Source organism: Salarias fasciatus, chromosome 18, assembly GCF_902148845.1.
Source record: "Salarias fasciatus chromosome 18, fSalaFa1.1, whole genome shotgun sequence".
Taxonomy (NCBI): Eukaryota; Metazoa; Chordata; class Actinopteri; order Blenniiformes; family Blenniidae; genus Salarias; species Salarias fasciatus.
Window position 1 is genome coordinate 23855341 of NC_043762.1, and position 13815 is coordinate 23869155.

The following is a 13815-nucleotide window of genomic DNA, read 5'->3' on the forward strand; positions in this document are numbered from 1 at the left end:
ATGTGTTGAGTGGATTTTAATGCACCACAGTTCTAAAGTCCTCTGACTGTGTCATTTCTTTTGGGAGAAAATACTTGTTCAATATTTCTCAGGGGAACCAAATGGAGGTGGTGGAGTGGAAGACTTGTTCCATGTAGTTTGGATCATTTCTCTCTTTTCTTTATTTTATAAATAAATGGTCAGTTTTATCATTCATATCACAGAATTTTTTAATATTTATTGTTAAATGACGTGTTGCTATTTATTTATATTAACCTATTTTGAAGTGAAATCATAAACAGAGGATCCGTATAAATATCTGACCATATGAAGGTAATTTATAGTTATTATATCACTGTGTTCATGTAAACATAGTGAGGAAGTGAAGCCTACTGCGGCTCATTGTCCTCTACCATCATGTTGTCATTGAATCTTCTTTGTATTTATTGCAGTGAGAAGATGTGGCCTCTGCAGTGGGGCAAAGGAGAACTCCAATAACACCTAAACACCTGCATCTATAGACTGAACACTACACATCCAAAACCTTCTTTAAACTGTGAACATCGGTTACTCGACAACTTCATCAGCTTCCTTTTCAAAAAGCTTTATGACTCCAGCTTTTCTCCATTAACTCCTATCATCACATCAACAGTACGACATAATTAGTATTACAACATGTTTTGCTCTCTGCTAAAGAGGATTTTTTTCCTTTTTTCTATATGTCCCACTATTTGAGAAGCACAGTTGTAAAGCAATACCGACTACGTGGATACAGACAGACTAATTTATTCATTAACAGAAATGACATCAAACTACCAGAATAACAAAGATAAAAAAAGTAGAATCACAATGAAAAAAAAAAACCTTATTTTCCAAGGGGCAATTAGGTGGGCAAGAGAGGAAAACACTAAAGAAAAAGGTGGTGAGGGAAACAACAGGTTAAACATTATTTCCAGATTATATACTGTGACATATCCGCAACAAATAACAGTGTGACTAGTTGCTGTGGAGGTAGTAACTCAGTGTCCATATAAAGCTCCAGGTATATTATTACAGCAGGTGAAGTAGAAGAATGAACAGCAGTATGTGCAGAGTGGAACACTGAAGTGGAAAGTGAAGGGAAAAGTAAGACTGTGTCTGGAAAGTTCAGCAGAAATTTGTTAGATGGAACATAGTTTGTGGTTTAATCAAACCATTTGAAAAATAATGTATATTACTTTGATAAGGTGTATCTTATTAAAAAAATTCCATCAATCACATATTGAAATTACAATATTGTGTGCATCATCGTACAGAGATTACAACAACCTAAAGTTGTTATTGTGGTGAAAATCCCTTCATCTGTTTCACTTTTTTTTTTTTTTTAAGATTTAATTTTGAAAATCTAAAATCAAACTGAAGTCATTATTCAATGCAGAGGAGTGTATTTTCAGTCAAATATAAAGCAATCCAAGAAAAGAAGGAAAGGGAAAAAACAATCGGTCAGGCTCATTTTACACTGGCTGCAGCAGGAAGAAACATCCGCCCCCATTCTGATAAACAGCTGTATTTCCGATGGATGCATTTTACTTGTGGATTGACGCACCTGAAATCTAAAACAGAGTGAAGTGATCCAACATACAGGAACTGAAAACAAGCCTGGAGTTTACCCTGAAAGAGGTGGATGAGCTTAAATCAGAACTATGCAAACATTCTGAACACAACAAATCAATACAATCAGGTGTTTTAAAAGTGTGTGACAGTCTGACGGTTGTAACGGACCAAGTGGACTATCTGGAGGGCCAGTCCAGGAGAAACAACCTGGTCTTTAATGGCATACTGGAGTCGGCAAGTGAGACCTGGACAAATTCAGAAGGAAAAAATAAAAAGGTTCTCACTGAAAACCTTCTGTTACAACAGGACACTGAAATGGAAAGAGGCCACCACACAGGGAAGCCTGGAGGCCACAGACCCAGACCCATGGTAGCAAAGTTTTTTAGGTACAAGGACAAAATGCCAGGAGACTAAAAGGCTCTAAAATGTTCATAAATGAGGATTCAGCAGATGCAGTGAGGAGGAGGAGGAGGAGGAGGAGGAGGAACAGGGTATCCGCGGGGTATTAAAAAGTATTAAAAGTTGATAAATCAATTGTGGGAAAATTAAGGCCCTTAAAAATTATTAAAAAGTCTTAATTGCAATTTTGTCAGGTATTAAAAAATGTCCATGAATATTTATTTTCCCTCTCATGACTATTACAAACGTGTCAGGAGCGTGATCGCCTCGCATGCACTGATGTGACGTGACGTGACGTGACAGTGAATTTTCTCGCGTTCAAACAGAAGAAATCGAAAAGTGAAATGGGGAAGTGCAAGTTCTCGGAGTCCTGGCTCGAGATGTCTGAATTCAAAGAATGGAGCAAGCCGGTAGAAAATAACAATCGAAAAGCCTATTGTACATTTTGTCTGAAAAAGATAGGCGTTGCCTCGATGGGCATCAATGCTGTCTGGTCCCATATTCAGGGTGCTAGCCACAAGATGAAGGTTAGCTGCAGACAGCTGCAGCGGTCAATGGCATCTTTCTGTGGTCCGCCACCAGCATGACCACCAGGGAAAGTGACACCTGAGCTAGCTAACACGGCTACAGCTGTGACCTCAGTCGTCTGCTGACATAAGGGCGGCTTTGGGCGGCACACCAACGCTGCGCGCTGAGGTTATCTTGTGTCTCAAGACAGTGGTGAATCCCCACTCGTTGGAACTCAAATGAAGGAATTTCCGACATATTCAGGTCGATGTTTCCGGATTCGGATATTGCCTGTGGAAAGGACAAAACCAGATATGTCATTAAATTCGGATTAGCACCGCACTTTAAGCAGCAGCTTATTAATAGCATGAACAACACTGGCCGATTTGTGTTGATGTTTGACGAGAGTCTGAATCAGTCAACAAAAAATAAGCAGCTGGATGTCCATGTGCGTTTTTGGGAGGATGGCTGCGTCCAGTCCAGGTATCTGGGCTCTCAATTTTTGGGACATGGAACAGCTCAGGACCTGTCGCATCATATCAAAGTAAGTGTACAGTATGCTAGTCTACTAGGCTAGCATTTATCTTTTCATTTCTTTTAGTCTGTTTGTGTGTGAATGAGTGTGGGGTTTAACATTTAGCAAGCATTGGTGGTGCAATTTTGTTTGAAACGTGCTACATACTATTTGATTTGAATGCCTGTGTAGACAAAAGAAATCCAAGGCATAATGTCATAAATTAATTTACTGCCATATCAATTCACAGGAATGTGTTGCAAAACTGAATGTGAGGCAGCTTGTCACCATCAGTATGGATGGCCCCAATGTCAATTTGAAGTTGGGAGACCTTCTTCAGAAGGAGCATGGAGAGCTGTATTGAGTGCAACTGGTGAAGACTGGAAGCTGTGGGCTTCACACCCTGCACAATGCGGTGAAGGCAGGCTTACTATGTGGCAGCTGGACAAGCTACTTCGGGCTCTCCACTTCCTCTTCCACAATGTTCCAGCTCGGAGGGAGGACTTCACTGCATTGACTGGGTCCACCACCTTTCCGCTGCTGTTCTGTGGCCACAGATGGGTGGAAAATCTCCCTGTAGCTGAGAGGCCAACTCAAGTATGGCCAATGATTTTGAAGGTATGAGGAATGCTTCCCGTTTCCCTCAATTTTATGGCAACAGTTCTTATAAAGAGCTTTTGCGCTAAAATTGACATGTACATGTATTTTGTGTTGTTGAGTTATGCAGCAAACATATTTGAATATTTTTCAGGCGCTTGCATGATACTCTTATCAGTGGTGCAGGGGAAAAAGTACGGTAACACTTAACTTGAAGCACCCGGTATAACACGTTATAAGTAGTTATAAACACTCATAAATTATCACAATGCTGCGGCATTCCAGGGGGCAGATCTCCATTGCTCTGCAGGGCATCGTCGCTGCGGGTTCGGCGCACGATGGGGCAGAAGGTGGGGGGCGAGCTGCTGAGAGCCCCGGGCCGCTGCCTCCAGATGCTCGATGATGACCTGTATGTCAGGACTGAAGAGAAAGGAGGTAGACAGGGGAAGCCCCAGGACTCCCCTCTGGTCCCGTTCCGCAAGGGAGGAGAGGCCAAGCCACAGGTGCCTTATGGCAAGCTGGGTGCTGCTCCGTTGATGGCGGTGGCGCGGCACATGTGCATCAGGACCTCGGCCGTGTTCTGGATCTCCTCGATGTCCTCCAGTGACAGCTCAGACCGCTTGTGGCAGATCTTATCGATGGAGCCTAAGAGAAAGGTCATGTTGCTAGCTAACGCAAACACTTGATTTCCATTAGCATAACTACGATCCAGGAAGCCCGCCATGCGCCTGTCTCTCTCAGACAGCAGCATAGGTTTCCCGCCGGGCCACGGAGTGGAGGTGGGTAACAGGCAGAGTCTCACGGAGTCCTCTATCATAGGCACTCCGGAGACAGGCGGCCAGTCGTCCACGCAGCAGTGCTCACGGTCGCCTTTCACCTAACAATGGCGGTGAGCGGCGTATACCAGTCACGCTGTACATTGGCCTGGAACGATGGCACGGCGGGACACAGCACTGCAGTCCGGGACCTAGTCCGTGACTGGGTTGCTAGCCCGAGTGCGAAGTCGCGCTGCGCTGGCTCCGGAGGTTGCGGCAGGAACGCCAGGCCGGTGCGTACAGCGGCGGAAGTGAAGAGCCCTGCGAGGTGTTGCCCCAGGCTGGCGGGGGGTGCTCTGACAGCTGGCTCTGGAGAAGGTGGAGAGAGAATCATCGTGCCGTGTGGATTTCTCCGACACAGAAGAGCTGCGGCTGCCGAGATCCCCGCCCGCTTCGGCCCAGTCGGTGAAGGAGGCGGTAACAGCGGTGAAGTCCTCGCCGGTGTCGCCCGGAGCGGAAGTCAGTTGAGACGGCTCCCATGAATGCCGCTTGGATTCCTCGAGTGGCAGGGGGAAGCAGGCAGGGCAGGATGCCCGCTGGTACTGATGCTGCCAGCCCAGGCAGGTGAAGCAGCGCTCGTGGTGGTCTTGCTCCAGGAGCGCTGTGCCACAAGCCGAGGCAGGAGAATGGCCCGACGCCGGATGGCAACTCTGCGGGCCAACTTGTCCGACTTGCAGTCTTGCATCTTCATCTTGACTTGAATTGGCATCGTAAGTCTCAAGGGCTGAGAAAGAAGAAGGAAGTGGAGCATGTGCACCAGGATTATATCCTCTTGGTGAGGGGCGCGGCAGTGTGCCAGCACGCATAGGGGACTGGCGCGTCGGTTTCGGATTTGTCTCAGTGGTTGCCAGGCGCCAGAGGGGAGTACCAATAGCGAAGCCCAGAGGTGGGCTAAGCACCACACGAAGTAGAACCAACGAAGAGAAAATCGAGACTGCCAAATGCTACACCTACTGTATTTAGGCTCAGATTAACATAGCAACAACAGTCTTGGCTCATGTTTAAGCCACAGAAATACCAGGAAGACGGAAAAGAAAATGAATTCTGTGATTTGTTTGCAGTTGCCTGGTGCTCGGAATAAAAGTTCCCGGATGTCAGTCATAGATAATGTTCATATGGACAATAAATTGACTGATGCTATTAGTATCTAACTGAAAAAACACAAGTACAGAAAATGTACAGTTTATGTGCTGAATTTGTTCCAGCTGACCACTCAGACAGCGGCCTGGGGCACTACATACACCTGCACCTTGCACAAGTAAAAATGCAGGTCCCTTGCATGAGGAGACAAATATCGCAGTTCCACTGTGCAGATGCTGGACAGATAGGTGGTGACTTACGTGCTGCGGCACCATTGAAGCGTTGCACTTCGCGCTCCCTTTAGGGCTTCCATACACCAGACACGTGTGTATCCTGCCTAAGTAGATGTGAGGCTAAATGTCGCAGTTCCACGGTACAGTGGCTGGATGTTTGATTTACATACATAATATGGCTTATTCAGAAATTGACAAACACAAAAAGAAGCACAAACAGGCTTAACTCACCTCTGTCTGTGGTCTGTAGCAGCGGAGCACGTCGCTGTCTTGCGAGAGAATGTGATTCCTGATCAAGCCAAAATTGTTGTTTTCTCGTGAAAACCACTGAAATTAACTCGTTATCACAGGAAAACGGAGGAAATAAAAAAAAGTGTTCGATGTCCTTTTAATTTGAGAAGTACAGTTGTAACTTAATACCAACTACATGGACACAGACTAATTTATTTATGAAAAGAAATGACAAAACTACCAGTATAACGTATAAAGACAAAGCAGAATCATATTCAGAAAAAACTTTATTTATATCCAACGGGCTATTAGGTGGGCAAGAGAAAAAAACAAGGAAAAAAATGGTGAGCTAAAAGAACAGGTTGAACATTAACTCCAGAATATAAACAGTGACACGACACAGTCACATGACCTGAAAGACTGTGCAGATGAAACACAGCAATGCGACTCCTTTAGGGCCATTTTTGTGTCAGGACTGTGTGTAAATGTGGTGCATCAACATAGGAATTACACAGCTTGGAGTGAAACTGGGTTTTCTTTAAACTGGATGACACTTTGTGGTTTTGGGTTCAAACTGAACTTCTTCAATGAAACCTCCCGTAGTCTTGTATTAGGACGTGATTTCTTTGAGACATTTCTTGTGGCGCCGCAGTGAATGAAGATGAGCAAATAGTTTCCCACATGTTTCACAAGAATATGGCTTCTCGCCTGTGTGAGTTTTGTTGTGGTTCAACAAATGACTCCGACAACTGAAACGCTTTGAACATGATTCACAAGAATACGGCTTCTCCTCTGTGTGAGTTGTCATGTGGACCAACAAGTCATTCCGACAAAGGAAACATTTTTCACATATTTCACAGCAATATGCCTTCACAGCTGTGTGAATTTTAATGTGGGTCACCAAACTATTCTGTACACTGAAACATTTTCCACATGTTTCACAACAATATGGCTTCTCACCTGTGTGAGTCTTATTGTGGCGAATCAAATCACGTCGTCTGGAAAAACTTTTCCCACAAGTTCCACAACTACACGGTTTCTCCCCTGTGTGAATTTTCATGTGGGACACCAAATTACCCTGCACATTGAAACATTTTCCACATGTTCCACAAGAATACGGCTTCTCACCTGTGTGAGTTCTCATGTGGCGCAACAAACCATTCCGACGACTGAAACATTTTCTACATGTTTCACAAGAGTACGGCTTCTCACCTGTGTGAATTCTCATGTGGACCACCTTATGACTCTGATGACTAAAGCTTTTCCCACATGTTTCACAAGAAAACGGCTTCTCACCTGTGTGAGTTCTCATGTGGCGCAACAAAGCACTCCGACGACTGAAACATTTCTCACATGTTTCACAAGAATACGACTTCTCACCTGTGTGAGTTCTCATGTGGACCAACAAATCATTCTTTCGGTTGTAACTTTCACCACAGATTTTACAAACTTTCTTCTTATCAGTGACAGTTTCTAAATTCTGACATATTTTATGTTTTTTACGGACAGTTTCAGTGGATGTTTCCTCACAGAGAAGCTTTTCACATCCAGCCTGCTTCTCTGACACAGGAAAGTTTTCCACCCTCTCACTAAGAAATATGCAGATTTTTTTTACCTTTGTCTTTATCGTTGATTCTACATTATTATGTTTCTTCACATCGTGGACTTCAGAGTGATGAAAGAGGAACTGATTAGTGTCTGGTGCTTCTTCTGGTTCACTCAGGTAACTTTGCTCCTCAATATTTTCAAACTTCAGTGGAAGCTGCTCTGCCTCCTGGCTGATACCCAGTTCATCAGTCTGTGGAGGTTCTGGTTCTTCTGGTTCCTCTTTGATCTGTGGAGGTTCTGGTTCTTCTGGTTCCTCTTTGATCTGTGGAGGTTCTGGTTCTTCTGGTTCCTCTTTGATCTGTGGAGGTTCTGGTTCTTCCATCTCTAGACCATAGTTTGTTTCCTGTTCAAAGAGCTGCTCCTCTCTACAGTCATGGTGGTGTGGGAGCTCTGGAGGGACAAAAAGTACAGGATAAAAGGTCAGAAATGACTTCTACAGTTTCAACTTAAAAAAAAAAAAACAAAAAAAAAAACTGACGGGAGAAGTGAAATTTAAAACTTTCATTCAAAGTTCTACAATGATTTACACAATTGTTTTATGTGCACCTTTAGCTACTTAACAAAAGGTGGATTAAGGATTACTTTTTGTTGAAATGTCCCGACTGGTTCATGGATGTCGGACTGGGCTCGATTTGGTCAAATCGACCTGATCACCTTGTGATGTTTGGAGGGTTGCCAAGGAGGAGGAAAAGTATTGCATTCACACATTTTCTCCATTGGTTTGGCTCATTTCTACAAACAGAAACTACATTCTCAAAACAACAAGGACAAACCTCCAAACCACTTGTCACGGCTTCCCCTTACCAAGCCTTATAGCCACTGAGTGTGAGATCGGGTCCTGGTTTTGTATATTTGAGACGCTCAAAAGGTTGCACATACGCTCTGATCAAAAGTTACTTTTTGATGCATTTATTGCAGGGCAAAAAGACAGAGCTATCAGAGTGCAGCAGTAGGATCACAGTGACATGAGATCAACATAACTGAACTGTAAAAACTGGATATGGAAGAATGACATGCGGTCAACAAAAAATACGGCTACGCCCGAACCTGACTCTCCATCTGCGCCATAGGTGAGCGCACACCTTTACACACAGCCATTCTCACATGCACACGCCCACTCTAAGTGCAACCCCGCCTCTGCAACACACACACTAACCCTGAAACAAACAGTTCATCTACACCCCAATTCTGTCTCCTACACACCAGCCCCTAATTATTAGGTTCCACACAATAATTCACATTTCAAAATACATAATAGGAGACAAAAAAAAAAAAAAAAAAATCATAACATCTTCATATCTTAAAGGAATACTCCAACGACTTTCGACTTTGGGCCCACACACATTCCCTATCATGAATAAATTGAGACAAGCTCTGTTACATCCACGGCTCAATAAGGAGGAAGGAAGTAACATAAAGCCCAGATGTTAAAGGTGAAAGAGGTGTTTAATAAATAAAAAGGATTACATAACAAACTAAGGGATACCATAAGTCAAACTCAAACAAAATGAGGAAACAAGACTATTTCAAAGGTGATCCCTAACTAAACAACACAAAACCACTGGCTATCTTCCTAAAACTCAGTGCCAACACACGAGACACACCAGACGAGCGAGGAGTGACAGGTCACTGATCAGACACAGCCGCCCCAGAGTGATCCTCCCACCAGGTTTTTGAAGAGGAGGCTCCTCCCATGGCCACCAGTGACTGGAGGGTGGCATGCTCTCCCAGATGGTCTGGTGCCCCAGTAAATAATTCATTTATCACCTCCATGGACATCCTGAAGGAGAAGCAGAGGGAGAAACCATCCCACACACGCACGCGCACACACACGCACATGCACACACACACTACAAATACGGCAGCAGCCGTAACACCCCTCCCCTTAAAATAACAACCCCTGGTTGTTACCAAAAAAACAAATGCACGATCACAGCGGAGGTGTACTCTTTTTTTCAAAGTCTGGACCGGGCATCAGCCAAGATGTTTTCAGCTCTTGTGCCATATTGCCAGGTTAAACTCCTGCAGAATCAGGGCCCGGTGCATCAGCCGCTGGTGATAGGGGTACATGCAGGCAAGGAACCCGAGCGGGTCGTGATCAGTGAACACAGCAACCGGCCAGGGATTTGTTCCAACCTACACAGCAACCAACACTCCAGACACCAACTTGGACTCGACATGCACATAATGCACTGGTCGAAGAACATAACCCAGCTCGATTCCATGCAGCAACCGTCACTGTCAACGTCCAAAGGTTTAATTCCCGAATTAATCAGGCCAATACCTTTCGACTGCGGCACACTTTTTGACATCCACTCCTTGCGTTTTAGGGCGAGGCAATCAGCGATGACATGTCCAGCTTTGTGACAGTAGAAACACACACGCTCGTCTTTGCGCAAGTCTTGGGATTTTAACACACCACCAGTACTAATCGGGGAACCGTGAGGTTTTTCTACAGAAAAAGCATTCTTATGCGTGAGCACGTATTAATCTGCTAACACAGCAGCAGCAGCGAGCGAAATGGACTTTTGTTCATTCAGATGCACAACAGCACGATCCGGAATACAATTTTTAAAGTCCTCTAACAAGATAAGCTCTCGCAGGGATTCGAAATCAGTCACTTTAGATGCTGTTCTCCACTTATCAAACAAAACCCCTTTATCTTTAGCAAACTCACTGAAAGTCTGGCTCGGTGATTTTTCCCTGTTCCTAAACTTCTGCCGGTAAGCTTCAGGAACTAGCTCATAAGCGCGGAGGATGGCGGCTTTAACACTGTCATATTTTCAGGCTCTCCTCTACAGGAAGTGCCCCATTGCCCTCTCCTCCCCCGCTCATGAGTGTTAATGGAGTACATGTTGTTTGTAATTAAAATTGAGGGGCAGTAACCACACTGTGCTGCGAGCGAGGCCAAACGAGCAGTCCCACCTACCTGAACAGCCCCACCCCCGACATGGCGTGCCAAGTCCCCCAGATGTGTGTGTTGTATTTATTTGGACCAGACCTGAATCCAAACGAGAATCTGTGGAAAGAGCTGAAGACTGCTGTTCAAACGCTCTCCACCCAACTTCACTGAGCTCGAGCTGTTTTGCAATGAAGAATGGGCAAAAATTTCAGTCTCTCAATGTGCAAAACTGATAGAGACATACCCCAAGCGACTTGCAGCTGTAATTGCAGCAAAAGGAGGCGCTATAAAGCATTAACACAAGGGGGGGCGAATAATATTGCACGCCCCACTTTCCAGTTTATTTGTTTAAAGAGGTTAAAATTAGTGCTGGGCAACAATTAGATTTTTTAATCGTGATTAATCACATAATTTTTCTGCGATTAATTGCGATTAAAACCGAACTGTACGGTTCGCCCTGCACGGCTCAATTCGCCTTTATGAAGCGCGCTTTTTCGGTTTTACAATTAATTCATTTCTAACAGCTGCAGGACGCATTCACTGCCTGCTCTCCGGCTCTGCAGACAACCCCTCCTCCCCTCCTCACCCGACTCTGTACAAAATCCCGCCCCGCTAGTTAATATGCAATCACTCAAGCAGCTACTGTACAATGGGAGCCGAACACATGGCCGAGTGGGCGGAGTCTCTCGCTGAGGAGCGAAGCTGGGCTCACGTGTTAAGGCCTCAGTATACTCCCCCGTCGCCGCCACGGCGTTCCTACGCCGGCAACCCTACGCCGCTACTGAACATATCTTGCTCCTGCGTCAAGGGAACGCCCTCCTCTGCCAAGCCGCTAGCAGTCACAACAACAATGCGGCTTCCGTCGCTCCGGCTTTACCGAGACATAGATCTATACACATAGATTTCTAGACGTACGTATCTAGACACGCGTGCATTTACCGAACATATATCTGCATATATGACATATCTGGTGACACCGGGCTGTGGTGGAGGAGAGGCTGAGCAGACCGTGATGAAATATTGGTGAAACTAATGAGCTTTTGAACGATTAAAGCCGTTTGAGGAGCGGCTATGCACATAGCCCCGTCTGCTAACAGTGCTAACACTGCTAACAGTATAGGGATGTGCGCCGCTCAATTTTGGATCTAAATTTCTCCTGAAGCACTGTTCGGATCAGAAAAGCATTCCGGGTGAGTTCAACTTTATTCTATAAACAACGCGAAAGCGGACCAATCACAGCCCTCGACGTTCACGTCATCACGCGTCGAAACGACGCGAAGTCACAATTTTCGGGAGGCGCACATCAAGCCCCGACGTAGCCCGTCGTAGGGCTACGACGTCTACGTCGTAGGAACGACGTAGCGGCGACGGGGAGTATACTGAGGCCTTTACACTGAGACACAGAAGGAGAAAAACATAAAAAAAAGTTATGGCGAGCGGAGGGGCGAAGAGACCGGAGTCTGAAGAAGCACCGGCTTCCTTCAAATCTGCGGTATGGGGACATTTCGTTTTTCCTGTGGATTATAACGACGAGCGTTTACTGTCACCACGGCCCCAATCCAAGTTGTCTCTGACCTCGTCACCCCCGACCAACTCGGCCTCGACTCCCGATCAACTCAGTCCCAAGTAACTGAAAAAAATTACCGGTAAATTTGTCAGGTGCGCCGCTGCTGTGGAACCGGGACAAATCACACACAAGCCTGTCACATACCTGTCAATAAAAAAAGGGAAGGAGCGGGCTAAAATAGCGCAACAACCAACGAAAACAAGCATTGTTGTCACGTGAGTCTGCTAGAGGGTGAGCAGACGTCATATACGTAGATGCCCCTTTCACGCTGCTGTGTGCTGCAGAAGTGACCATAAATCGATCAGTTTTCAACTTCTGATCGAGTTTATTATAAACATCATACATGGAGGACACACAGACAAACAGAATGAAATGAATCTTAAACTCTTCAGATTTTTATTAAGAGAATTGGTTTAAGGATGTATATTGTACTTGATTGCTATTGATATTATGGTTGTATGATTCTGATAAGCATTATTGTGATATTGTACTGTTATATCTATTATCACATGTTATCACAGTAAAATATTGTTATATTTAAATTTTATAATTGCTATTATGACTATTATTGCCATTGTTATCTTTTAATCATCACAGTATTGCTGTTTCCATATTAATTATTATATTGTATTTTATTTTGATAACCTAACCGAACTCTGATAACATGTATAAGCCATATAATAGTAAAGACTAAGAGGCATTGTCATAATTTAGTTTTCTTAAACGCAAAATAAAAGGAATCTTTAGGAAAGTCAAATTTTTTTATTTTTTTTTAATGCAAAGCACGAACCGAAACTGAACCGAAACCGTAATCCCGAAACCGAGATACAAACCGAACCGTGGGCTAACTGAACCGTTGCACCCCTAATGTCCTCTGGGGTAAAAGGGAGATGTTATGTTTACTTCAGTGTAATGCTACTGAGAGGGTGCTGTGTGGTTGAGTTGAAGTTGAGAGTGGAGAAGAAGAGTGAATTTGGATTCATTCACATGTTTCCATACCTGTTCTGTGTCTGCGCTGACCATCAGCCTCCATCTCGTTCTGGACCACAGTTTCTTCAAACACGTTGAATATTTCCACAGCAGCAGCAGTTCGTCTCTGGCTGCTGAAGTCTCTCAAACAGTGGTGGGAATTGTCACTTTCACCATCAGGAACAGTCACCTCAACAAGCTCTTCCTCCTCTTTCATGTGTGGAGCTTCATGTTCCTCCTGCTCCACACTGGAGCTCATCTTCTGCTTACCAACGTGTTGCTGTGGATTCTCTGGAGGGAAACAAGACAAAAGTCACTGATGTGATGGAAGGGAAGATTTTACACTGATGGATGGATGAGACAGGACAGACTGCATTTAAAATACAAACATTTACAAACAAAAAAGACTGCTCATTTAAAACAAAACTGACAGCAGTGGGCTTTAAAGAATAAATGAGAAAACTGTCTGGATGCAGCATCAGCTTCGGAGTGAAGTGACAAAGGTGAACAAAAATTCAGCAGACGGACAGTGTTCCATGTAAACAGACTTTATTCTCACAAAAATAAAGCTGAGCCAGTTCCAGAAGATTTTCCAGAATGTCTCTATTATAAACACAAACCGTAGAGCTTGATTTATGCTTGACCCGTCTGTGAGGTTTGTGCAGCTTGATAAAACATGTAATTCTGGCAGGTACGACCCCACACACAGTCATTCTAAAGAGGCAAATTAATGTTTCACACACTTGTAAAACACACAATTCACACAATTTCATAAAAAAAAAAATGGTGAAGCTGAAGAGGAGGAGGACTGAAAACTCAAT

The 13815-nt window shown here is 44.4% G+C and overlaps 1 protein-coding gene across 1 annotated transcript; it reads right to left on the minus strand.

Moving 5' to 3' along the window:
* Window positions 1-6558: 6558 nt before the first annotated feature.
* On the minus strand, window positions 6559-13211 carry LOC115406110 (gastrula zinc finger protein XlCGF17.1-like). The gene is made up of 2 exons (XM_030116015.1): window positions 13025-13211; window positions 6559-7508 (listed from the first exon to the last, which is right to left on the minus strand). The coding sequence occupies exons 1-2, from the start codon at window positions 13209-13211 to the stop codon at window positions 6559-6561; spliced, it is 1137 nt and encodes a 378-aa protein (XP_029971875.1).
* Window positions 13212-13815: the final 604 nt, after the last annotated feature.